Below are 24,737 nucleotides of genomic sequence, written 5' to 3'. Positions count from 1 at the left end.
TCGCTATTGGGCTGATTCAAATCCCAGAATATTTCGTGAGATGCATATACAACATCCTGAAAAATTAAATGTTTGCGCTGGCATTTTTGGTAAACATATCGTAGGCCCCTTTTTTTTACCTGGCAATTTAACAGGAGAGATGTACCTGGAGTTATTAGAAAATACAATTCATCCAGCATTAGTGAAGATACTAGAAAATAATAACGAGTACTTGGAAAATCGTCTAGTATTTCAGCAAGATGGGGCGCCACCCCACTATGCTGCAAGGGTTCGTCAATATATGGACCAAACGTTTCCAGGACAATGGATTGGAAGAAGAAGAACTATTGAATGGCCTCCTCGTTCCCCGGACTTAAGCCCGTTAGATTTTTTTTTAATGGGGCCATTTAAAAACTAAAATTTATGCTAGTCAGCCAACATCGTTAGACCATTTGCGACAAAGAATAATTGATGAATGTCGTCAAATCACCCTAGAAATTTTGCAAAATGTACGGGAAAAGTTTGAATAAAACCTGTATTATTGTATGGAAGTCGAAGGCCAACATTTTGAACATTTACTTGATTGATTTTATCTTTAAGCCCTTTATTTAAAATTATACTTTTTAACATTTTTTTGTAACTTTTATTAGACAGAGGCTAGGCAAATAGTAACGATTTAAAACTTTAGGGTTATAATCCACATAAAAATTCCTTCAAAATAAGGTATCACTCGACCCCCCGTTCCATTTAAAATTTTGGGGGCCCTTGTCACCCTCGCTAGGGCTTTGCCCTCAGGGGGGCGAAACTAGCAAAAAAATGTTTACCCCTTGAATCATAAATTGACGAGTCCGGGGATTTTTTCGCAAATGTTCTGAGTTTCGTTTTCAAATAGCCACCCTGTATAAACAATTTATAATTTTTGGGGCGCAAAATATTCATATATTTTTTTAATTGACTACTAATATTAAAACAAAAAGAAAATTCTAAGAAATAAACTATCTTTTCTCAAAGATACAACTCTAAGTCACAGGTCTCAAATGTATTAAGTTAAAATTTGCTTCTTTTTTCGTTCTTTTGTAACCTTTTAATCTTAATAAGCTCTTAAAATCTTTAATACCTCTTACTTATCTTAGATAATTATTATTTTTTTAAGGTATTTCTAGATTAATAATACCTACCATACAGTCGGTAAACATGCTGTCTGAAAAACTTTTGGATTCCTGCCGCATGCAAAAATACTTTATTTAAATATTAACGTTATTCCTTCCATTTAAATAATTATGTTTCACATCAAACCCTACATCAAAAAATGATAAAAATTACCTTTTGGTTCAGGATTAGTGGAAATCTTCACTCGATACTCCATGCTACCCTGGTCGTTGTAGGCGTTAAGGATGTAGTCCTTCTCGGTGTCGTGCTTGCTTATCCTTGCTATCCTTAAAGTGGCCACGTAGCTTCCATTACCCTAATAAAACAATTGTATAATAAAAATAGACCAATTAGGTTGAAAGCGGTCATACCAAATCTCTGGCAATTTCCGCTTCCATAATTCCAGTAGTGTCGTGACTGCCTTCTCTGATTTTTTGCCCATTTACGGTCCACTCGAAAGACGGTCGTGGATTTGCTTCAATTGTTACATTGATCACTCCGGTTTTGCCAATTTCGTATCCGAATTCTTCAATCGGTTGATTTTTCGGTTGAGGAGCATCTATAATAAAAGTTATTTCAGGTAACCTTATATAAAGTTATATATAGGACCCCACTCATTCATGGTAATTCAGCTCACCTTATGTGGTGATAAGATTTTTATTTATTTAACTTACATTTAATGTCCAACCTCCTCTTGGCCTCAGCTTTACCGCCAGGATATGCAGGATGGTAAGCAACGCATTTCAAAAATTTCCCATTATCGGATGCCATTAAACGTCTGGTCAAATTCTGGATTTTTGACTGTAAATTTTCCTTGGCCAGTTCTTGGATAACGCTACGTTCATTAGTAGGAATTGGTTCATCATCTACGTAAAAAAATTATAATTTTTAAATCAAATTAGAAACTTAACTTTGGACAAACTGTACATGCTTAAAAAAAACCCTTACCCAACATCCAGGTTATGTTTGCTACTGGTCTACCGTCGGCCACCACGCATACCGCCTGTAGTATGTCATCTACTTTGTAAACGTTAAGGTGATCAGTTCCACTGCTCAAGTCAAGTTCAGGAAGCTTAGGTTGTCCTGTAAATAACGTTTTATGTATTTCTTTCATAAATTTTTTAGATTTAATGAACTACTCACGTGCTACAATAAGACTCATGGTACCGACAGACTCTTGAGCTTCACTGGCTATACCAAGGGTGCATTTAATCTCACCATTATTCTCGTCTTTGGCTCTATTTACGGTAAAACCGCATTGGCCGGCATCTAGACCTTCACCAGCATATGAAACCTAAAAATTATGCGCGAGTAAGATAAAAATTATTTAGTTAAAAATTGTTTACTTACATCAGAATTGGAAATGCCTTTGTTTAAATTATATGACTTCATTCCCGGTATCTCTACTCTACAGTACTGTAGAGGTACTGCCACTCTACACATAAATGTAGCCGGTTGTCCTACGAGTACCGTTTGCTCTCTTTTGTCGACGTCTACTTGGACAGCAAAAATTCCTGAAAAAAAAGTGAGTGAATATTAGATTATTTAATTTAATTTAGTAAAATAGCCAAATTAGCCGTTTAAGTTATGCATTAATTAAATAGTTTTAAAATCAATTTTTAATGTACAATTAAAAAACATAATTTATTCGTCGCGACTGTAGAGGAGGTTTCAAATTTGAGAGCATACAAATCCGGTCTTCATATTTCAAGATGGTATCGAATACCTAATTACCAGCAAAAATTATGCAATTAGCGTAACAACATACATTAATGTAGCTAATAGATACATATTAACAAAATGTCAAACGCAAAAATATAGATCACCTATATTTAACTTTTGACCGTCTTAGAAGATCTAAATATCACAATAAATTAAACTTAATATGTCACTATTTACTTTTCTTATTTAGTGTCAACATTTTATTAAATTTTTATAAATTATACTGAAGATTATAACAATAAATTACGAGGCAGTTTTTTTCTTGGGCCTTCAGTATTTTTAGGCTTCTTTTTATGAAGCTTTGAATGGCCCTTTGTGTTTCCTCACAAATTGTTCAGTCCCTTTTCCGAGACCCTGAAATGAGAATTTATTATAACATAATAAACTCGGATCTATACATATATTTTGTTTAAAAAAATTATACCTGCATGTTTTACACAAGTTATTCGAGATTCCGTGGGTGTCAAAAAGGAAATTTGTATATCGTAGCTCTTAAACAATCTATATTAAAATTTTAGTGTATTTTTTTTTGGAATTTGTTCCCATTTAATTTTTATTGATTTAGCCTGGCCTAAAAATTGCAATATTAAAGGCGAATGCGTTTTATTAAAACCTAAACTAATGCCACATTAAGACTATCTTAATATGACATTAAAAGATCTTAAGGTGACACTAAAGAAAAAGAGTTAGGACATTAATATATCTATTTACCACTAATAAGATCAATTTATAGTTTTGTTTAGATGCATAGTGATAGACACTAACCAATCTAAGATGGTCTTAAGATGACCCACTGATGAGATGAAGTTATTAAGATCAATCTAATAGTGGTATTTAGATTGTGGTACTATATTGTTGTCCTCTATGTTTTTTTTTTTTTTTTTTTTTTTTGGGTCAATTGCGAAATTATTTATGAACACTGGTTACGCGGCGCCGCCTCCAGTAGTGTGGGACTCAGTGTCGAGTCTGTTTCGTTCTGTACCCACTAAAACTCCACCGCTGGGTGGTGCCTTGTGGCTCCCTACACTGCGGTCTGCTAAGAAGCAGTCCTATTGTGTCCCATATGTTTAGTCCCACAGGTTCAATTCTGTAGCTTCAAGGAAGTCCAGGATTGTGCCCAGTGGTAGATTTCTTATACCCTCTGGTGAGGGTTTCTCTTCCCCCAGGAATGTTGCCCTGGTTTGATTAAATGCTTCACAGAAGCACAGTATGTGAAGAGTTGTTTCGTCCTCCTCATTGCATCCCCTACATAGCGAGGTAACTGATTTCCCTGGTGTTTCCTGCTGGGCGCATGGCCTGTAAATAGCCCCGCGGCCCTTCGCAGTTGTTGTCTGGAGAGGCCCAGTATGTTCTCACCCTTCTTGAAGGGTGGGCTGCCTATAAGTTGTTTGGATTGTTCCATCTTTGGCAGCTGTCCCCAGTAGGATTTGTTCTGGTTTGTTAGCCAGTTGCCGATTTCCCTCTTCCAGGTCTTACCGTTGACACAACATGTTGGTTCAGGGCCTACCAGGCTGTTGCTGGCTCCCTGAGTTGCAAGTTGGATAGCCCTTCTTGCAGCCTTATTGTTGCCCATATTCTCTGCTAGGATTATCTCTGGCCTATTTTGCGCTTCGGCGAGGTTCCTGAGATCCTCCCAGCAGCTTTGCACAGTCCTTGACTTAGTCTCGAACTGTTGTAGTGCAAGTGTTGCAGCCTGGTCTCCTGTGAAAATTGCGAAGGTTTTGCCTCTTGGCAGCCCTTTCCTCATCAGTTGGACACAGGTTTGTATTCCTATTATGCTTGCCTGTAAATTTGTTGTTTCCAGGCCCAGGTTTAGCATGAGTTGTCTGCCCTGTTGTTCGTCCTCCACCATGCCCACAGCTACCCCGATCTTGGATCGTTTGGTTGCCGTGTGCCATACTGAGTAACCTCTTTGCCTGAGCCTGTCCGCTTTCGCGTCCAGTGGTCTCCTTTTCTCTTTGATGACAAAAGGTTTGTCTAGGTATGTGACCTTGGTTCTGTCTGTTCTTAGGGCCAGGCGCTCAAGGTCCTGTATCTTGTCAAATAAGGCATTGTGCCCATCTTTCGATAGTATTGTTGCGTCATTTGACAGCAGTCTTTTCGCCCCCGATATAGCTTCAGCCCGTACCACTAAGTGTAGCGGGCTTAGTCCTATCAGGTTCTCTAGGGCAGCAGTCGGCGTTGTTGACATCGCTCCTGTTATGCCCAGACATGCTATTCGTTGTGTTTTGTTGAGTATCTGTATTACAGTCCTCTTTTCTGCCGCTTGCCACCATATAGGTGCTGCGTATGTAATGATGGGTCTAACCATTGTCGTGTACATCCAATGTACCATTTTTGGTGACAGTCCCCATGTTCTACCGAACATTCTCTTACAGTATGTACATAAGAGTTTTCGTGGCTTTATTTGTAGCCTGGATTACATGCTTCTTGAAGTTGATTTTTTTATCCAGGGTTATACTTAGATATTTGACCTCGTCTTCAAGTCGCAGATTTTCTCCATAAAATTTTATGTTTTTAATGGGTTCTAGTTTCCTTCTTTTGGTAAAGGAAACCAGAGTAGTTTTTGTGGGATTTATCCTTAGTTGTTCTTCCTCACACCAGTGCTCGACAGTAGTCAGGGCTCTTTACATTTTTTCGAATACATGAGCCTGACTACCCCTTTGTGTAAGGATGACTATATCGTCAGCATATCCTATAAGCTGCCTCTCCAGTCGTGTCAGCAAGCTGTCCGATACAAGGTTCCACAGCAGCGGTGACAGTACGCCCCCTTGCGGTGTTCCCCTGCACACTTTGGCCTTAATCGTTGTGCTGTTGAGATTTGCTGCTACTTTCCTATGATTTAGCATTTGGGTTATCCAGCCGTCAATCATGGGATGTATTCCTCGTGCTGCTATCGCACGGTTGATTGAGTCATATGATGTATTGTCGAATGCTCCCTCAATGGCTAAGAAAGCTCCTAGGGCGATCTCTTTGTTGTTCAGAGATTGTTCGACCCTCTGGGTTATCTTGTGAATCGCTGATTCGCAAGATTTACCTGTTTGGTAGGCATACTGGTGTCGATGTAGAGGGTTGACCCGTTGTCCCTGATATGCCTTTCTATGAGCTTTTCCTCTGTTTTTAGAAGGAATGATGTAAGGCAGATTGGTCGGAAGGTTTCGCATAGGAGTCGCGTCCCGTCTTTGGTAGAAATACTACCTTTGCTTCCCTCCAACTCTTTGGTATATGCGCCGTGGCTAGACTTGCCGCATTATTTTACATAGTGCAGGCAGCAAGCAGTTCGCTACTCCGCTGTAACATGACTGGCATTATACCATCCATTCCGGGAGATTTAAATGGTTTGAAGGAATTAATGACCCATTTAACCTTCTTGTAGGTTACTACCTTTTTTGCTAGTTCCCAGTGTTCCCTTTTGCCCCTGTTCGGAATGATAGTAGTTGGGTCCTGGGTATGTTCTGGTTGATGGAGAATTTTCGATCCCGGAAAGTGCGTGTTCAGCATTAAGCCAAGCGTTTCTTCCTCGGTTGTCGTATATTCTCCATCGGGTTTTAGACAAGAGCCTAGGGTTTGTTGTGGCCCTTTGGATATTGCCTTGTGGAGTCTAGCGTATGCTGGTGTCTCTGTTAGGTCCCGGCATAGCTTCCTCCACCCTTCTTTCTTTGCTCTTTTTATAGCATCATTGTACCTGGTTAAGTGTTGTCTGTATAGATTCCACTCGCCAGTTCTTTTGGCTCTATTAAAAAGCTTTCTTACTGTCTTCCTTAGCTCGCCCAATTCTTGGTTCCACCGTGAGGTGTTTCCTGCTTGACGTGGTTTGCTTAGTGGACATGAATTTTCAAAAGCAACTTTAATAGCCTCAGTGACTGACTCTGTCAGCACTTCGAGCTCTACATCATTGTCTTTTGCCTCCGTTGGACAGTTCTCCAGTTCGCGTCCTAGTATCTCATTGAAGAGGTCCCAGTCCGTTTTCCTGGCGTTCCTGTAGGTCTCCGGATTTGTATCCATAGATTCTAGATCGAATCTTATGTACCTGTGATCCGACAAACTTGGTTCGTCAGATACATGCCCTTTTTTAACGAGGTCGCAGATGCGTCCCTTGCCAATGGTTAGATCAATTACTTCTCTGCCGAGTATGTTGACGAAGGTCGGTTCCTCCCCCACATTAAGTATATTTAGATCGGAGGCAGCACAGTAATTTAATAATGATTCGCCTCGTTTGTTTGTTCCAGTGCTTCCCCAGATAGTGTGGTGAGCATTGGCGTCACAGCCTATTATAAGGTTTTCCAATCTTTGATGGTCTATTAACCTCCGAACTGTTGTCGGAGGTGGTTCCCCTTGTTGATCGTGCGGAAAGTATGCTGATACTATTATTGTATCGTAGCTCCTCTCCGCTGTTTTGATTTGCACTTTGACCGCCGCTGTGTCCCTGTCACAAAACTACCACAGCGGTGTGGCCTCTATAACTTTTCTTATAAAGATACAGCTTCTTAGGTTAGGTCCCTCTTTTGGGTCTGACACTAGTCTCCCGTTGAGGTTTCCTAGTCCCCTTATCTGGCCCCTACAAGTATATAAGGTTCCTGAATCAGGGCTATCTGAATATTATTGTCGGCTATGCATTTTTGTAAGGCCGCAGTGGCTGCTTTGCAGTGGTGTAGGTTTATTTGTATCAGCCTCACACCCATTGCGGAGAGCGATTTTAGGAAGATGTCCTCCTTACTGACTAGCAGTGAGAATATTACTGATGATCTTAAATTATTTTTCTCGGTGTGTTATTAGTTTTAAATTGTAATAATAAAACGTTGGGTATATTAAGTATATCTATCAAAACTGTAGGATTTTTCTTTATTCATTTCCATTAACAAAACATGATGCAGAAATCTAAGATATTTTATTTTTTGCGGTTCTATTAATACACCTCTTTTAAGTAGACATATAATGAAAAAGACTGGTAATTGCGCTTAATAAATCTAATACAGCTAAATTCTTTATTGCATCAAATATGCTTTTATTCAATAAAGTCAATCAAACATTCAAATATTTTTCTATATCCTATAAAATCCAAGAATAGTCTCGACGGTCACGAGAACACATGAAAATATTTATTTTCGATTAACGTGGCCACAGCATTGATAAACATTAGTCTATGCAACGTGGTAGCGAGTTCTACTTGTTTCGTTACGGTTAAACGCTATATATACCACGTAGAAACAATAGATGACCTGCAGTTGTTAATGCAGAGGTGCGTTTCCGCATTAACAATTTATAATTAAGCCCAATCCCCAAATTATTCGGTTAATTTTAATTAGTCATCTTTGTTCCTTACTGTTGTGAATGCGCTTTAACACCGTACCAAGCATCGTACAAAATAGGTTGCTCAGTACATATAAAGAGGTTATGTTATATCATGTCTTGTCTCGTGTTTCATGTCGGTTCAATAACAATCAAATGCAATGTTCAATAATAAACAATCAACGGTCAAATCAATAACAACTTTTACCAAATTTCGGAAAGCTCTGAAATCATACTTGCTGGAGAGAGCCTTATACACAGTAAACGACTTTTTTAATAATTAATGTTATGTAATTTTAAGCACGCGCTTCCTAAACACTGGTTAATTTGTTTATGTTGTTATGATAATGTACATAAATAATATTCGTATATTATGTAAACAAATTAGTAGTTTGCTAATAATGTTTTTGTAAACAGGTGCCTGCTTTTTTTGCCGACTTTGTATACAAGTGAATGTATATATATTTTATAGATTTTAAGGAAATGTGACCTCAAACAGTTTAAAAAATTGTTAAGTTTTTTGTATGTTTTGTTGTATTTTTTATTTTTATATATTTGTATTTTTTGTTTTTTTTGTATATATTTTGTTTGTATGATTTATTTAAATAATAGCTTTGTCGACAAAATTTTAAATGTTATGATAATAAAATAAATAAATAAATATATACTCGCTACTCACCGCATTGGTGCTTAAAATATCAAGAAATATAAAATTTGAAAATTTTCAATTTTTGTGGTTTTCTTTCTTTTGCCCATGATATTGCTGTGAAAACAAATAGCTATCACAAAAGTAAGTATATCGTTGGAAAGCATATTGAATGCAGTAGTCTTTGCTGAAAAAAAAATATGTCCCTATTTACTAAATTTTAGAAAAACGACAACGAAGAAGATACCACTAATTTTGCACATTTCCTAAATGTTACATTTAACTTCTGATGACACCCGGTATAAAAATTACTCAAAAACTTAAATATACCCATCTTATAGCAAATTTAATTCTCTTTCAGATGGTATATCTAAATTTTATGTGGTGCTAAGAATAACGGAGATATTCTTGTTTATATGAAAAAAACAAAGAAATTTGATAAAATCAAAAAATGTTAAATACTAGAAAAACCAACAACTTTTAGAAAAAATGTTATACGACTTTTTTGTTGCAAATGACCTGTATAATCACCTCTTAAATTTTGGCGGTTTTTATAGTAGACACCCTGTATAGGTTATTAAAATAAAAGTCTTACTCAAGAAACATCCCTTGATAGCAATTTACCGCCTTTCTATATTCATTTAACAAAAATGTTATCAGTCTAGGATAAGATCATAAAATCATGGCCATAAAAAGCCCCAAAACAAGGTTCCATCTGATTAAATTACCAGATATAATTTAACGAGCCCCTATTTGGCAATAATTCAATTTTCCGAACAAACGTTTAGCGCGGGTTTCGGTGGCGGCTTTTGAGCCATTATAATTTCATGGTTTGTGGCGGCCGTCGCGTCGTTCCCGCCCCTCTGTTTATTCAACGACCTTTTGTGGTCCCCCTAAAAACTAATTAACGGCTTTTAGACGAACAACTCTAATACTCGAATTAATTTGACCACTGTTGCATACGTCTGTCTACTTATATTTCTTACGTCATTTGGGAATCATTTGTTCACTGTACACAGCATACATTTTTTTCCTTATAATATCGACATCGTTTGAGTCGAGTTTTATTTGTCTTGGAATAGAGATCTATTAGAATCTTTGATGTGCCGCGAATAGTCCGTGTGCCGGTATTGCATGTATTGTCACATGACATGCACGTTTAAATCGCAAAATTTTATGTCATAAAGTAATATTCTAAGCGATATTTAATCATTATATTAAATAATTAACTTTTTTAATTTTTTTTTTAATTTATACATTTGACTACATACGCCCACGTACTATTTTGTTAGACGCCTGACCTCAGTCACAGCCACTCAAGCGTGAAAAGTTGCACAGGTCCGGCCTTAAAATTTATTTGTATTAAAAATTTTATTATTCGGGATTTTTGGATTTAGTTTTATTTAGTTAGAAATTCAGGATAATTGATAGCAAGATAATATTTAATTTAACTATAAGATTTAGGTACGTAAAATTAGTTTAACCAAAAATTTTCATTTAATAAGTTTAGTTTTTAGCGCCATCAATAGGATGTTTATAATAAGTGAGAGAATAGGTGGTTCAAATTACTTAGGCCTATTTATTCTGTGGATTAAGGCATTAAAGGTTTATTTTTTGACACAAAAGGGTAAAATGTTTTGGTTTGTCTTCAAATTTTATATATTTCTTTTTTTTTGGGGTATTGAGATTTATTTTTATTTAGTGGTTATTATTAACGCGGATTTTTTTCAATTTATACTATAGATGAGATAGACCCATCCTTAATGACCTCTTTAAAAACACGACAAAAATAATACAAAAACGTAACCCTCAAAATCAGTGGGATAGAGAGAAATACACAATCACTTGCACAGCCCAAAGTAGGAATTGCCAGAACGCAGGTGTTTTATCTTTGTTTAAACATTCCCAGATTCACAGACTTCTCACCTCTTTTTAGCCAATCTATTAAAATGCTTGGATTTTAGTCCGCGGTCAATTTTCTTATATTATTTTCTTTCTCAAAATGGATATTTTCGAAAGAAAAACAAAAAACTGTGTAAAACATGGGGTTTTACGTATATTTAAAATGATTCCATAGATAAATTGTATAAAATTTAGCCTTTTAAATATATATATCATACGACGATAAATACGACATAGGCGCGCGGACTATTTAGTGCGGCATCTGCGACACATCAAATATTCTAATAGATCTTTGAACTAGACTTTATGTTAGCTGTCTTGATTTAATAATAAGCTGCCTTTATATACGCACCCTTTCAATTGCATTCTAACTATAGAATTCTTACCTGGGGGCGTATATTCGAAAAGAATATTAAGAAGGAGGTGCTGTTTTTCTGGCATAGTTTACCCAATTATCGACCGACTATCTTGTCAAAAGGTTTATGACTTAATGGACTAAAATTTTAATAAATTAATTTCAAGATCCACGGAACTAATTGGATCGATCTCTATTTAATAGTAAAATTATCCGGGCTAAATCAAAGCAATTAAAAGATTTTACTCGAAAGAGCTCGTTAAAATTTTCACTCGGGGAAAAATATTAAAAGGGACTTTCATCTTATCCTAACCGACAGTAACTGCGCCAATTAGTAGGCTTTAAAATTTCACAAAATAATTAAAAAGAGGAATTTTTACTTTCTTGAAAATTATCTGTCTGCCAATAAGCGTAATTACTAAAAATTTTAATTAAACCTTCGCTATCAGAATTTAGAAGTCATATGCATTATCACACATTATCGATTTCCACAATAAAGTTCTTAATATCGCAAAAAAAGAACGTATTAAAAGTATAAAAGTTTTCTATTCTCCTTGTCCCGTTTTAGGTGGCATTATTGGCACCGGGGTGCGAAACGTAATTTCGAAAAACGAATTTTTACCCCGTCCCGTCGTTTTCGTTATTGAACAGCGTAACCGCTTTGACGCCAAAGTTGCTTTATTACCGGCAGGCGTAGAAAATGGCATCTATCACATCATGAAAAATTCATAAGCCTCCTTCTGTGTGTGTAAAAATGACAGATTTTATAGGAAAATTTCGTAATATGCTACCTATGGGACCTCCTTTTTGGTGCTAATGGCCCAAAGGAGATAAGCATCACTTGACTTATTTTAAGTTTTCATGTCAGAAAGAAAGTTTCAACTAAACTTCTTTCTATGAAAATGAAGTCTGTGATAATAATATAATTAGAGCCAGCAGTCATAGACAGCTTTGCAATACTTAAATGGAGTCTCACTGATCTGGAAAGAATAAACAGATACATAACGTCGGACTTTGCACTGTAAAAAAATACATAGAAATAACTAGATTTTTTAAAATTTGTCTTCTAAAAAAAAAACATTTTTTTTTAAAAGGTTCTTAATATAATTTGTAGCTCTTGATGAGAGCGCATCTCTTCTGTAGGTCATTATTTCAGCAAAGATACCGTTAAACTATCAGAAGAGCCTAGAAATATGACACTTGTCTTAAGCTTTGAATATTACAAAAATATGCTTTCCGTACACTAAGAATAAACAAAAATTATACCGCACCGTGTCACGTGAACTCTAATCGATCCGTATAGTTTCATAATATTCAAAGAAGCGTTGCGACTTGTATCGAATTCCCAAATTGAAAAAATTGGTCAAAAAGGTAATTTTTGATAGTTATACTAATCTACTAATACAATAAGGAAGGAAAAGTTTGGAAAGTCATTAGTTAACCAATAGCACAGATGTAAATAGCTCCAGTGCGGAGCTATTTACATATGTGCCAAAAGTCCTTTACCAGAAAGAACTTTACCAGGTATTTATATAAATTAGAAACAATAGTGGGCCAGTATAGAACCTTTTTCCATGATTAATTCAATGCTCTTGATAATATGGCTCTCGAGAAGGTTACTTTCACATTAACAGTTACAGTTACAAAATCACATTTTGTGATTTTGATTTTGAGGACAAATGTGAATCACATTTGTGATTCACATTTTGGCCTTGGGATGAAATTTTATATATGCCAAACGTGGATAATAAGTTAGAACATCTGAATTCTCTTATTTTAAACCTTTTTGATATTCATGCTCCCATAAAAACCTTTAAAACTAGCGATAAACAAAATTATGCGCCATGGATAACTGAAAATATTAAACTCCTACAGAACCTACGTAACACTGCCTTAAGACGTTATAAAAAATCAAAATTACCAGCACATTTTTCTTATTACAAAGAATTGAGAAATTATACAACATGGGCTATAAGAGCTGAGAAGAGGGCTTATTTGAGGGATAAATTTTTAATTTCAACTGTGAAGGAAAAATGGGCAGAGCTGCAGAAACTTAATTTAACAAGATCGGAATAATAATAAAATTCCTAAACATTTAACTGAAAACCTAAACAATGTAAATTCGTTTTTTGCTAATCCAACACAGGTTACTCATCCGTTAAATAATAATCTAATTCACTTTTATAGTACTCACATTAAGGAAGGTATAACAAATATATTAACTTTTGAACCGGTAGTAGAGGCAGAAGTCACTAAAATTATATTTGACATTAAAAGCAAAGCTTTTGGGTCTGATCAAATAAATGCCCACCTAATTCAACTTTGTTGCCCTCGTATTATTCCTTACATCACGCATATTATTAATGTCTGCATTGAAATTGGCTATTTTCCACAGCGTTGGAAGCATGCATATGTAATTCCCTTACCTAAAGTTAATGAACCAACTGAATTTAATCATTTGCGTTCTATAAGCATTCTTCCGGCCCTGTCGAAGATCTTCGAAAAGGTACTTGAAGGTCAAGTGAGAGCATTTATTGGTGAGTTTGATATCATTCCTTCAAAGCAATCTGGTTTTCGCCCAGGATTTGGCTACTCCTCCGCAATGGCAGCTGTTACAGATGATCTGATTAAGTCGGTTGATGACGGGAAAACAAGTGCTTTAATCCTATTGGACTATAGTAAGGCTTTTGATATGGTAAATCATTATATTCTCATGTCAATTTTGCATTACATTGGTTTTAGTATGTCATCTGCACGGCCTATTAGATCATACCTTGCAAATAGATCACAGCAGGTTATGTATCGGGACAAGCTTTCTGACTGTCTTCAAGTTATTGCTGGGGTACCACAAGACAGCATATTGGGTCCTCTCTTTTATACAATTTATACTTGTAATTTTATTGACAGTCTTCAGTTTTGCAATTACCATCTTTACGTCGACATTGCTAACGAGAATATAAACCTTGACCTTCAGAGAGTTTGTCAAACCTCCGCTGATCATAATTTAAAAATTAATCCTGCCAAATCAAATCTTATTATTTTTAGTAATGAAGTGTCAAAAAAAGTCCAGGAGCGCCTACGTCTTAAAATTGACAAGGTGAATATACCTTGTGTAAAACATGTCAAGAGTTTGGGATTGGAAATAGATAGTGATTTGCGGTTTCGGGAACATATAACTTCAAAATTGAAAAAAGCTTATTCAACTCTCCGTCTTATTTATTCTAGTCGTCATTTTTTACAAAAAGATATTAAATTATTGCTATGTGATTCGTTAGTGCTTCGTTAAGCCATTTCAATCACTGCGATGTTATTTATGGGCCTTGTCTTGATAGTTTTGAATCTAGAAGGATTCAAAAAGTACAAAATTCATGTTTACGTTTAATTTATGGCGTCCGTAGACACGAACACATTTCACTGTTTTTACGTAAATCAAAATGGCTTAACATGTATAATCGTAGAAAACTACACATGAATACATTTTGCTTTAAAATTCTTAAAACAAAAAAATCAGGATATCTTTTTGAGAAACTTGAATTTAGAGTTGATGCTTCTAATCGACCTTTGCGTTTTAATGATAAAGTGTCCATACCTAGACATCGAAAAGAAATATTTAAAAGATCATTTTCATATTGTGCGGCTAAAACTATAAACCTATTTTCACCGTCATTTTCAAACACTTCGCTGTTGAACTTTAAAAAACGACTTAAACAAATTCTGATTGTTGAACAAATAGGCTCTAACTAAATTATAGGGGTAAGCTTGTCTAACTGGATCTCTTAAATAGCTGTGATTTCTTAAAAAACGGTTTTTAAATTACGTGTTGAGTTATTGTATTTTTTTTTCTTTGATTTCTTGTTTTTTTTGTTTGCTGTTTTTGCTTTGTGTTTCTATTTATATCTCTGTATTTCTGTTTTACATTTTAAATTTATTCTAAGTATTTTATGGTTCAATGATTTTAAATTATGTGTTTGCTTTGGCCATTATGTATTTTTGTATTTTGCATTTATTTTTAATTATGTTTATTTCAATTTTGTTACTCTACCTTATTTTGTAATGATTACCTTAGATTCTAAATATTTAAAAATGTAAAAGTTTTAATTTATTTGTGTTTGGGCTTAAGCAATGCCTTACAACACTTCTATTGTAAGGTGTCTGAGGAGCCTTTTAGGACATATTGCATTGAAATTTCTGTATTTTTGGTTAATATTGTTGGTCCTAATAAACGAATTATTATTATTATTATTATTATTATTATTATTAATAGGTTAAAGTCCTTTATTCTATATCCCGATCACAGTCTAACATGAAGAATATTTATTTTTTTATTATAATAAAGTGAAACTAATTTTTTGACACAACTCAACCCCCAAGACCTCGTACTTTTTACAGGTTAATTAGTCTAGCCTCTACGTTGAAGACAATGGAGAAATTATTAGACCAGTACTTCATGAGATCGTTGAATGGACTTCAATTCACATCAAAAGGACAAATTGACTATAATAGCATTGCACAAAATAGATATTACTGTTTAAGAAAAACAGAACAATTTAACTCTTCACATTAAGTAAAAACCTACGTGCACGAACTTAATAAATATACTTCAACTAATCTTAACAACTAAAGATCACAGAAAACAAAGGAAATAGAAAAACACTTAAGTGGGCGCCTCTGCATAATTAAAAGTTCGTATTGCTACCGTTTGTGCGCTTGCGTCGCATTCGGCTATTTATGCTTATTTTTGATAACAGATGACAACACCCATTTTGCCAATTTTGTATACCGTATTATGTGAATCACAGAAAACACTTGTTTGTTTACGTTCACAATAATAATAATTGCTGGTCCATTATTATTATATTTTATTCCTGATTGTGATTTGTGGCTCTTAAAATGCGATATCTCGGCTAGTATGAGGAAGGTGGTCACTGGTGTAATGGGATGTTCCCACAGGACGGGTTGCTATCTCTTTCTCCTTCTATGGTCTGTATTGGTGATATTGACGTAATAATCAGGGAAAAAGCTGTAGATACGGTGAAATGATGCACTTTGCTCCTCACGTCATCCAGCATACCCAAACAAGACAGAAACTTAACGTGTGGGAGATCGAATAATTGGACCATTTTTCATAAAGGGTAGCCTGAATACTGCAAAATATTTAGAATTACTTCAGGTGCAGGCCATTCCCGCATTAGGAAACGCTGTTCAAAATGGCAAGATAATTTTTCAACATGATGGAGCCCCCGCTCATAGTGCAGCGACTGTTACCGAGTTTTTGAATGCCACGTTCCCGTTTTGGGCCATCTAAATAGCCGGCGCGAAGCCCCGATCTTTCGCCTTTAGATAACTTTTATTGGGACTATCTATCATCCAAAGTGTTTGATATTGTTAGAGGCAGACCCAACAATATCGAAGAACTTCGTAATAGAATTATCGAGGCTTCGCGTACCATTACTCCCCGGCAGCTCCTAAATGTTAAAAGACATTTCTACAACTGTCTGAGCTTTTGTTTGGCTCAATTTGGAGGTCACTTTGAACAATTTATTTGAAAGGTTTTATTTGTTTATTGTTGATTTTTGAAAATATGTTTTTGAGATTTTGAGGAAATTATTTTGTGTCACTGTCAGATATTTGTCTACCTGCTTTGAAGTGTAAAGGTAATGAAGGTTACGAGGTGCAGAAAAAGCAAACTTTTTCATCAGAACCACGTATTTTAAATAGGTTTCTCGCAAATTTGTTTGCAAAATAATGGGATTTTTTAAAGTCTGTTAACTTAAACTTCACTTGTTCCAAGTTTCAATCTTATCGATTAAATAGAACAAGTTCTGACATGGGGTTGAAAATATTACACGTAAAACCCTATGACCCGAGATAAAAAAATGCACTGTATATTTTCTTCTTTATTTTTGTGTCCAATAATGAAAACTTTCTAAGCTAACATCCAATAAAATGTCAAACTTGTCATTTTGGTACTACAAAATAGGTCCTAGGTGTTTACACCCCAAAAAAAACTAAATTTAATCTAACCTGTTTGGGAAGCATCAAATTTGCGTAGCAAATTTTAGTGCCCTGCCGTTTACACCGAAAAAATAGTCCTCGTGACGTCACTTGATCCAAGTATTAAATATTTGGTATAGTTTAGTTCAGAGATCTATTAGAATCTTTGATGTGCCGCGAATAGTCCATGTGCCGGTGTTGCTTGTATTGTCATGTGACATGAATGTTTAAATCGCAAAATTTTATGTGAAAAGAGTCGTAAATTAATATTTTAAGCAATATTTAATCATTCCAATAAATAAATAAATGTTTTAAGCATTTTTTTCAGAATTTATACATTTGATTCGTAAAATTTGACTACATGCGCCCACGTACTATTTTGTTAGACGTCTGACCTCAGTCACAGCCACTCAAGTGTGAAAAGTTGCACAGGTCCGGCCTTAAAATGTATTTGTATTTAAAACTTTATTATTCGGGATTCTTGGGTTTAGTTTTATTAAGTTTGAAATTGAAGATAGTAGATAGCAAGGTAATATTTAATTTAACTATAAGATTTAAGTACGTAAAATGAGTTTAACCAAAAATTTTAATTTAATAAGTTTAGTTTTTAGTGCCATCAGTGGGGTGTTTATAACAAGTGATGAGAGAATATTGACATTTATTTTTACTTGGTGGTAATTATTAATGGGGATTTTGGCTGCCATAAAGATCTCTTTAAAAACACGACGAAAGTAATACAAAAACAGCCCAAAAATTTATTTGGGTACGGCCCCGTAATCTTCAAAATCAGTGGGATAGAGAGAGATACAAAATCACTTGCACAGCCTGAAATAGGAATCGCCAGAACGCAGGTGTTTTATCTTTGTTTAATAGACTGGCTAAAAAGAGGTGACTGTCTGTGAGTGCTGGAAGTGTTTAAAATATTTTGTAAGATGCTTGGATTTTAGTCCGCGGTCAATTTTTTGATAGTATTTTCTTGTGATAATATTTTCTTTCTAAAAAAGAAATCTAAAAAAGATTCTAATAGATCTCTGAACTGGACTTTACCCCCGTTATAAACGTAGCTATTGAGTTTAAGTCGCATTTTACTGTAAACGAAGCTTAATAAGCGTGAGGTGCGCTTGACAGTGGCAAAATATAGGCGCGTTTTTAAATTCACCATGATTTTTTGATGGATTCCATCAAATGATTGACAAATTGACAGCTGCTTGACGTAAAACAGCTGATTTGTGATGGAATATCAACCGATGAAAAAAGAAACGCTTATTTACATTGTTGTGTTTTGTTTTCCTGTTTTGAATTACTTGACTTTTCAGTTGATTTCCAAATTTATTCTTCCTCCTTAGATTTCCTCTTTGTTGTTATGTTTTACATGAAAACGGCTGACATGGCGCAATTTTTGAATGCCATACTGGCTAAGTGAATCACACTCTCGGCTGCGAAGCGTCGCGGCTTTAAATGCACGTTCACCTGGACTTTCTCGATCTGGAAACGCAATTGTCAAATCTGCACAAAAGGTTGCCCAGCTGCGAGAAAGTGGACGCCAATCACAACAATAGCGGTAGGCACGATTTTTCAAAGCTTCACTTGCCTTAGAAATCATGAGATAATCACTTATATTGAGTTCTTCTTTTAGTTTGCTTGCGTCATCCAACCATTCTTCGATAGAGTAAGCACTTTTATCCGGATCATAACTGGTGAGCTTAAATGAGGTCACAGACCCTGCGTTCATAATTCCCTGCACAGGCGCATGAGAAAAATCCACGCCTGAGGTACTGGGCGTTGGCATATCTTTGATTGGCGAGAAAATTCAGCTAACTGATTTTGCTGAGCAGCCACTAAATTTACCAAAGTTTCTTGCCAATCTACTTTTTGACGTTTTTGAGGTGGAAGTTCACCTTCCCCATCCATTACACTGTTAACGGACTCGATACTTCCGCGACGCGAACTGTTTTCTTCAGCCAATGTTCTTGGTATAAAGGAAAAAAAACACAACAGAAGTTTATCTTGATACAAAATTACACCGCACGTAGTGTATCCCACTTCTGATGTAAACACTAGGGTTACTTTAACCCTAAATAAAACAATAAATCTTCAAAACAAAGGACAATAATTTATTATTAAACTTTTATAAAATAACTTGACGCTACAGTTATACGGTGCCCGCGAAGACTGATGCAACGGTGCCAGAACGCGCGACCCATTCCCGTGTTCCCCTACTTTGCTGAGCTTGCAAAGAACCAAAATCAAGTCGATGATCTCATCATCAGGCTTATACACAGGCATTTCCGCTTACATATTTATTAACAAATATATTGTATAATTTATAAATAGATTTTAACGGAAAAGAATTGTTCAAGGCAATTTGTTTGATAATATTAAGTTCTTTATTAAAGGCGTCCCTGGAAAGTGGGATGTTGAATAATCTATAAAACAGAGAATTAAAGCTAGCAAATTTGTGGGTTGTAGGTGAATTTGAATGGAATTGTATGATGTTGTCTGTCGTACTGGTTTTTCTGAAAATTTCAAACTCAATAGAATTGTTGTTCCTTTTTAAGAGGAGATCCAAGAAAGGCAAGCACTGATTGTTTTCATGTTCAACTGTGAATTCTATTTTAGGGTGGAGGCCATTGACAAAGATTAGAAATTCTCCTGAGCTTCTCGTCCCCTCCGTTCCAAAGTATACAAATATCATCTACGTATCTCTTATAAAATACCAGATAATTGGCAAATTCGCTAGATGTTATTGTGCTCTCCAAGTTGCACATAAATACCTCACTCAGAAACGGCGAAAGACAAGAACCCATGGCCAGTCCCTCTTTCTGTCTGAAAAAAACCATAATTAAATTAAAAAAAGTCCTGTTGTAAGACGATTGAAAGGAGTGATAGTAAGTGTTCAATGACCAGTGTTGGAAGTTTACCCCTTAATAGTTTAACCACCAGCAACAGACAATCATTCGGTGGTATACTCGGGAATAAGTTTTTGACATCTTGTATATTTTTAATTGATTTACAAAATTCCACTGAGTTTAACACCGAACAAGGAGCCCTGAACTGAGTAACCTCCCTCAAAATATTATTTAGCCATGCTAATAACTTGTAGCATAGTGATCCTACAAACGACACGACCGGTCTTATTGGTATGTTAGGTTTATGGACCTTTGAAAGTCCATAAAGCAAAGGAGTCCTTGGGTTCATTGGATATAACCTTGATTTTGAACATTTAAAGAATTCTATTGCAGTGAGACAATGATCTAAGGTTTTTTTCATTTTTTCCAAAAAATAGGGATGTTGGATTCCTGTTTAAAGGTTCGAAGTCACCCGAATTCAAAAAATCATTGACTTTATCAACATAATGTGCCCTGTTAATAGCAACCAAACACGAACCCTTGTCTGCCTTTATAAAAATTAAATCGCAAGTCTTAATTTTTCTTTTAATAGAACTTAAAGTTTTCCACGAAGAGTTATTGGGATTATTGGAAAAATTAGTGTACAATAGTGTTATAACCTTATACCAGCACCTTAGAGAGAAAATGGATGACTTTTTTAATTTATAACCCAAATTGTTTTTACTGAAATTTAAATAATCAGGTAAGAAGTTTTAGTAAAACTAAGTGGCGCCTATTTGGTTCTCTTTATTATTATTTTATTAATTTGCAAACTATGACTTATATTGAATCTTTACTTACGAACGCCCAGCCTCCAATAATTCTAAGCTACCGTCTGCAATACTTGTGTACAATTTAACATTGTGCGACAAGATAAAACTAAAGCTAAAACTAAATCTGGTTTGGTGGAAAGCAGTTGAAATTTCTTCACATAAGGGCGCAAATAATGATAATTTCTGCAACCCTTTTCATCATATTGTTAAATATAAAAAAAAACCGACTACCATTACCCTAGTTGATACATCAAACGTAATCACAGTGCATAATGTCGAAATCTATTTTCACTTAAGCATGACTCTATTACGAGCGACATACAGCGGGGGAGGAACACTTAAATCGAGAGCCCAATAGAGAGTTGAAACGAGGCAGACCTAAATAATTAAATTTGCTTTAGTTAAGGAAGAGTGTATGCAATTAGACAGAAATATCAAGAGCGAGTGTAATTCGCAGATTTACTACCGCCACAGACGTCGCGAATCCTGCAGGATGACGTGTTAAAATCGGGGCCCAGGGGGTGAATTATTTAATCCGTCACGTGACACCTATTCGACTTTAGAGACGTTTATCATCGTTTATCTTCGCGCCAAGTGCGGCACGTATTACAACTCCAAATGGCGGGGTGTAAAATTTTCCAAAAGGTTTATTGAATCTTAAGCGCGATTCGATTTGTTTCAGGGAGGAGAATTATTCCGATTTTTATGGACGGTCATTATGGATATAATAAAAGAATCTTGTAACAGAAGCAAATTAGTTCTAAGTAGGTGTAGGTTCATCTTTTATAATTTAGCACTTAGAGCACAACATCGTTGTAAAGTAGAAGAAGTAAGAGATGAAGGGGGTCCTACAGGGTGTTCCAAGTTCTGCTGCTAGATAGAAAATGGTCAAAAAGATATCCAAGGGAACTGTTCTCTTCACAGTATTGCGGTATCATTGGTATACCTTACGTTAACCTTATGTTAACGAACACAACGGTACTTAGCAAAAATGAGTAGAAATCACCAATCACTTATTGCAATTTCCACGTGATCTGTAAATTGTATCCCAGATTCTCGTATTGCGGTTTCTTATCCTTCTCAGTATTGGTAATATTATTAGAAAGAGGGACTCCTACATCAATGATGATACCCAATTTTTCTTTCTCCTTTCAGCAGACCATTATTGATGCCTAGTTCTTAGTGCACTATTTTGACTAACTGTCCATTACCTGCTCTATTATTTTTCCGATATTTCCGGTATATTTTTTAAATAGTGTTGCTTGTAATTATTAGATTTAATTATTTCGTCCTAGTATGTCCAGTCTGTAGTTAGACTGAGCAAGTCTGAGCGGTGTGTAACCATTGTATTCCTTTTCAATCCCTTCCAGCAATTCAGATAGCAGAAACTTCATCATTTTCTCTTGACTAAGGCACAGTCTCTTAATGTTAACAAGTCCTCTTCCATCTTCTTTGAATGAAACATATGTCTAGTCAGCTCTTCCACATCCGTGACAGACCATTTAAAAATTTCAAATAAATACATAACTAATAAAATTGTTTTGAATCTTAAATATTTCTAAAATAATAATTATAAAGTAATAATAAAATTTTAAGTGAACTTCTAAATAATAAAAAGAAAAAGTGTACCTTTAGTTCAATAAAAGTCAAAATTTTACATCCTCATTGGTCCTGTTACTATGGCAATAATATATACGTAATGCGAGTTGTCTACTTATAAGCTTAAGCGAAAGATTCTAACCAACGAAGGCGAAAAATAATGACCTATACCCTCAACACTATTTTACGCTCCAACAAACATAATGTAATTAATGCTACCTATTTGAATGAAATTTTTGTTAATGTGCCTACAAATCTAAAACAGTGCATCGGTAAGATTTTTGAAGCTTTACTTAGGAATCATATAGAGAATTATATTGAACTTAATTCTTTATTTTATGTGAGGCAACATGGTTTTAGGAAGGAACATTCTACCTTGAGATGCCCTAAGGTACTGTTGATCGAATCTGAAAGTTTCCTACCAATGGATCTCATCAGCCAAAAGGTATTTAATTTCAAACACCATAGTATAAGTTAATAGCACTTTTCTGTCATTTAATATATTTTTTTTAAATTAAAAAGCTACTTGAGCTAGAAAGCTGAAATTCTCTCTAAAAATATGCTCTACTCATAGATTTCGTCAGCCAAAAGTTATTTGATCTCAAACACTATAATGAGAAATAATGTAACTACACTCCACTCTCATTTCATTTATTTTTAATTAAAAAACTACTCGAGCTAAAAAGCTGAAATTTTCCAAAAAGACGCCCTAGGGCCCCGTCTACTTAACTCGAAAGTTTCGTCCCTTTACTCATCATCAGTCACAAGTAGTTAGGCAGGCAGTCTGTGACTCGTGCGAGAATAATCTTGATAGATTTAAATGATTACTTACTTTTTACGATTTAACTAGGGCTATACGTTTAAATTCTACGGCCTTGAATACAATTGTATTAGGCATCTGCAGTTCTATTTAAGTGATAAAAGTTAGCTTGTTTACTTTGGGGGGTTTAGGTCCAACGTTTTGCATGGGCGTCCTCAGATATCTGTCCTTGATCCTATTTTATATTTCCTATATGATAAGGACTCGACGAACTGTTATTCATATGCCATCCCTTACTTGTATGCCATTACCTGATTTTTAGATTTAAAAAATCAAATATCTGTCTTAGCACAGACGAGTCATCTGTTTCTCTGAAAAACTGTGCTGTTTCTAATAGATTATATTTGAGTGAGCCAAAGACTTAACACATAATTATTTCCCTTTGTGTGTTTATGGACTTTTTGGGTGTTACTCTAGATAAAGGTTTGACATTGTAATGTCATGTGGAGGAAATGACTACAGCTACTAGACTATCAAAATGTATATTCCTTATCCGTAACTTGGGTGATTTCGTATTTGCCTCTACACTCAGGCTATTTGCACTTAATGATGTATAGTCTAATTAATTGGGGTCATTTAGTACATAGGCTTTGCAACGTCGTTGTTTAGGGTCGATTGTGTGTGTGTGAGATTGCTCTATGTCTCGTTTTAGGTATATTAGGGTTCTAACCTAAGCCAGTGCCTATATTCTTAGGTCTGCTATTTGTGAAGAATGTTTTTAGGTTTGTGACTCATTCCGACACTCACAATCACTTTACCAGAGGTGGAAGCTTAGGCTAGATTTGCCTAGAATAAGCCAAGTTGTAAGCCATAGGCGTGGCGTTTGATTTCACCATATCTCAGACACTGATGCCAAATCGATTTTCCAATTTTTGATACCATACGCAATCTGCTAATTTTGCAACTAATATTATATACTTTGAAACTAACCAACGAACTTTTCAGAATAAAGAAATATTCTTAGCAAAAAAAAAGCAACTTGGCAACGTAGAAAACCTATCTATGTTTATAATGCAAGTATCTAATGTTGCCAGTTTGTATTTTTTTTAAGACATTTTTACAGAATGCATTTGTGAAGCTAGTGTCCGATTGAATCAAGACCGCACCATAAGTCGTTTGCCAGCAAGCTATTTATAGTCCGCACCCACTGGAATCTCCTGGAATTTCCAAGAAACTTTAATAATTTTTTGTTCATATATTAACAATGAATACCTTAATCGATTTACCATAACCTCTACGAACTACGTTTTTTTTGCGAAAATTAATTATAAAAAGTCAAATGTTGAAGAAGATAAAAGGCTCAACTCCTAAAGCATTCAAATAGCTTTTTTCTGTAATATATAATAAATACTGATTTGAGATTACTGCAAATTTACAAATTAAAATTTTTTGATAAAAGATCATTGAATTGTTATATGTAAAAAACGCCATTTAGATGTTGCGTTCAATCTAACAATTTAACGTCATATCCGTAACCTTTCAATTTTCAAATACTGTTTATGTAATTAAACATTTTTAACTGAGAAAAATTCACTAAAAGAGTTGTATATTTTTTGCATCAAAAAATCATATTAAATAGAGCCGAAGACGCGAATCTCCTTGCAACCCAAGCAACACATTA

At 35.2% G+C, this 24,737-nt stretch overlaps 1 protein-coding gene across 3 annotated transcripts in view; it reads right to left on the bottom strand.

Annotated features, from left to right (window-relative positions):
• LOC126747486 (fasciclin-3) overlaps positions 1-24,737 on the bottom strand; it is a 630,854-nt gene that overhangs the window by 30,493 nt on the left and 575,624 nt on the right. For all 3 annotated transcript variants that reach the window (XM_050456158.1, XM_050456168.1, XM_050456175.1), the window contains exons 2-7: positions 2,479-2,642; positions 2,272-2,422; positions 2,077-2,211; positions 1,803-1,994; positions 1,500-1,687; positions 1,303-1,444 (exon numbers count right to left, since the gene is read on the bottom strand). In XM_050456158.1, the coding sequence (XP_050312115.1) occupies positions 1,303-1,444; positions 1,500-1,687; positions 1,803-1,994; positions 2,077-2,211; positions 2,272-2,422; positions 2,479-2,642 (972 nt within the window). The remainder of the gene's footprint in view (positions 1-1,302; positions 1,445-1,499; positions 1,688-1,802; positions 1,995-2,076; positions 2,212-2,271; positions 2,423-2,478; positions 2,643-24,737) is intronic.

The sequence above is a fragment of the Anthonomus grandis genome, chromosome 2 (assembly GCF_022605725.1).
Source record: "Anthonomus grandis grandis chromosome 2, icAntGran1.3, whole genome shotgun sequence".
NCBI lineage: Eukaryota > Metazoa > Arthropoda > Insecta > Coleoptera > Curculionidae > Anthonomus > Anthonomus grandis.
The sequence above is the reverse complement of the archived record's forward strand: the minus strand, read 5'-3'. Positions and strand labels throughout refer to the sequence as shown.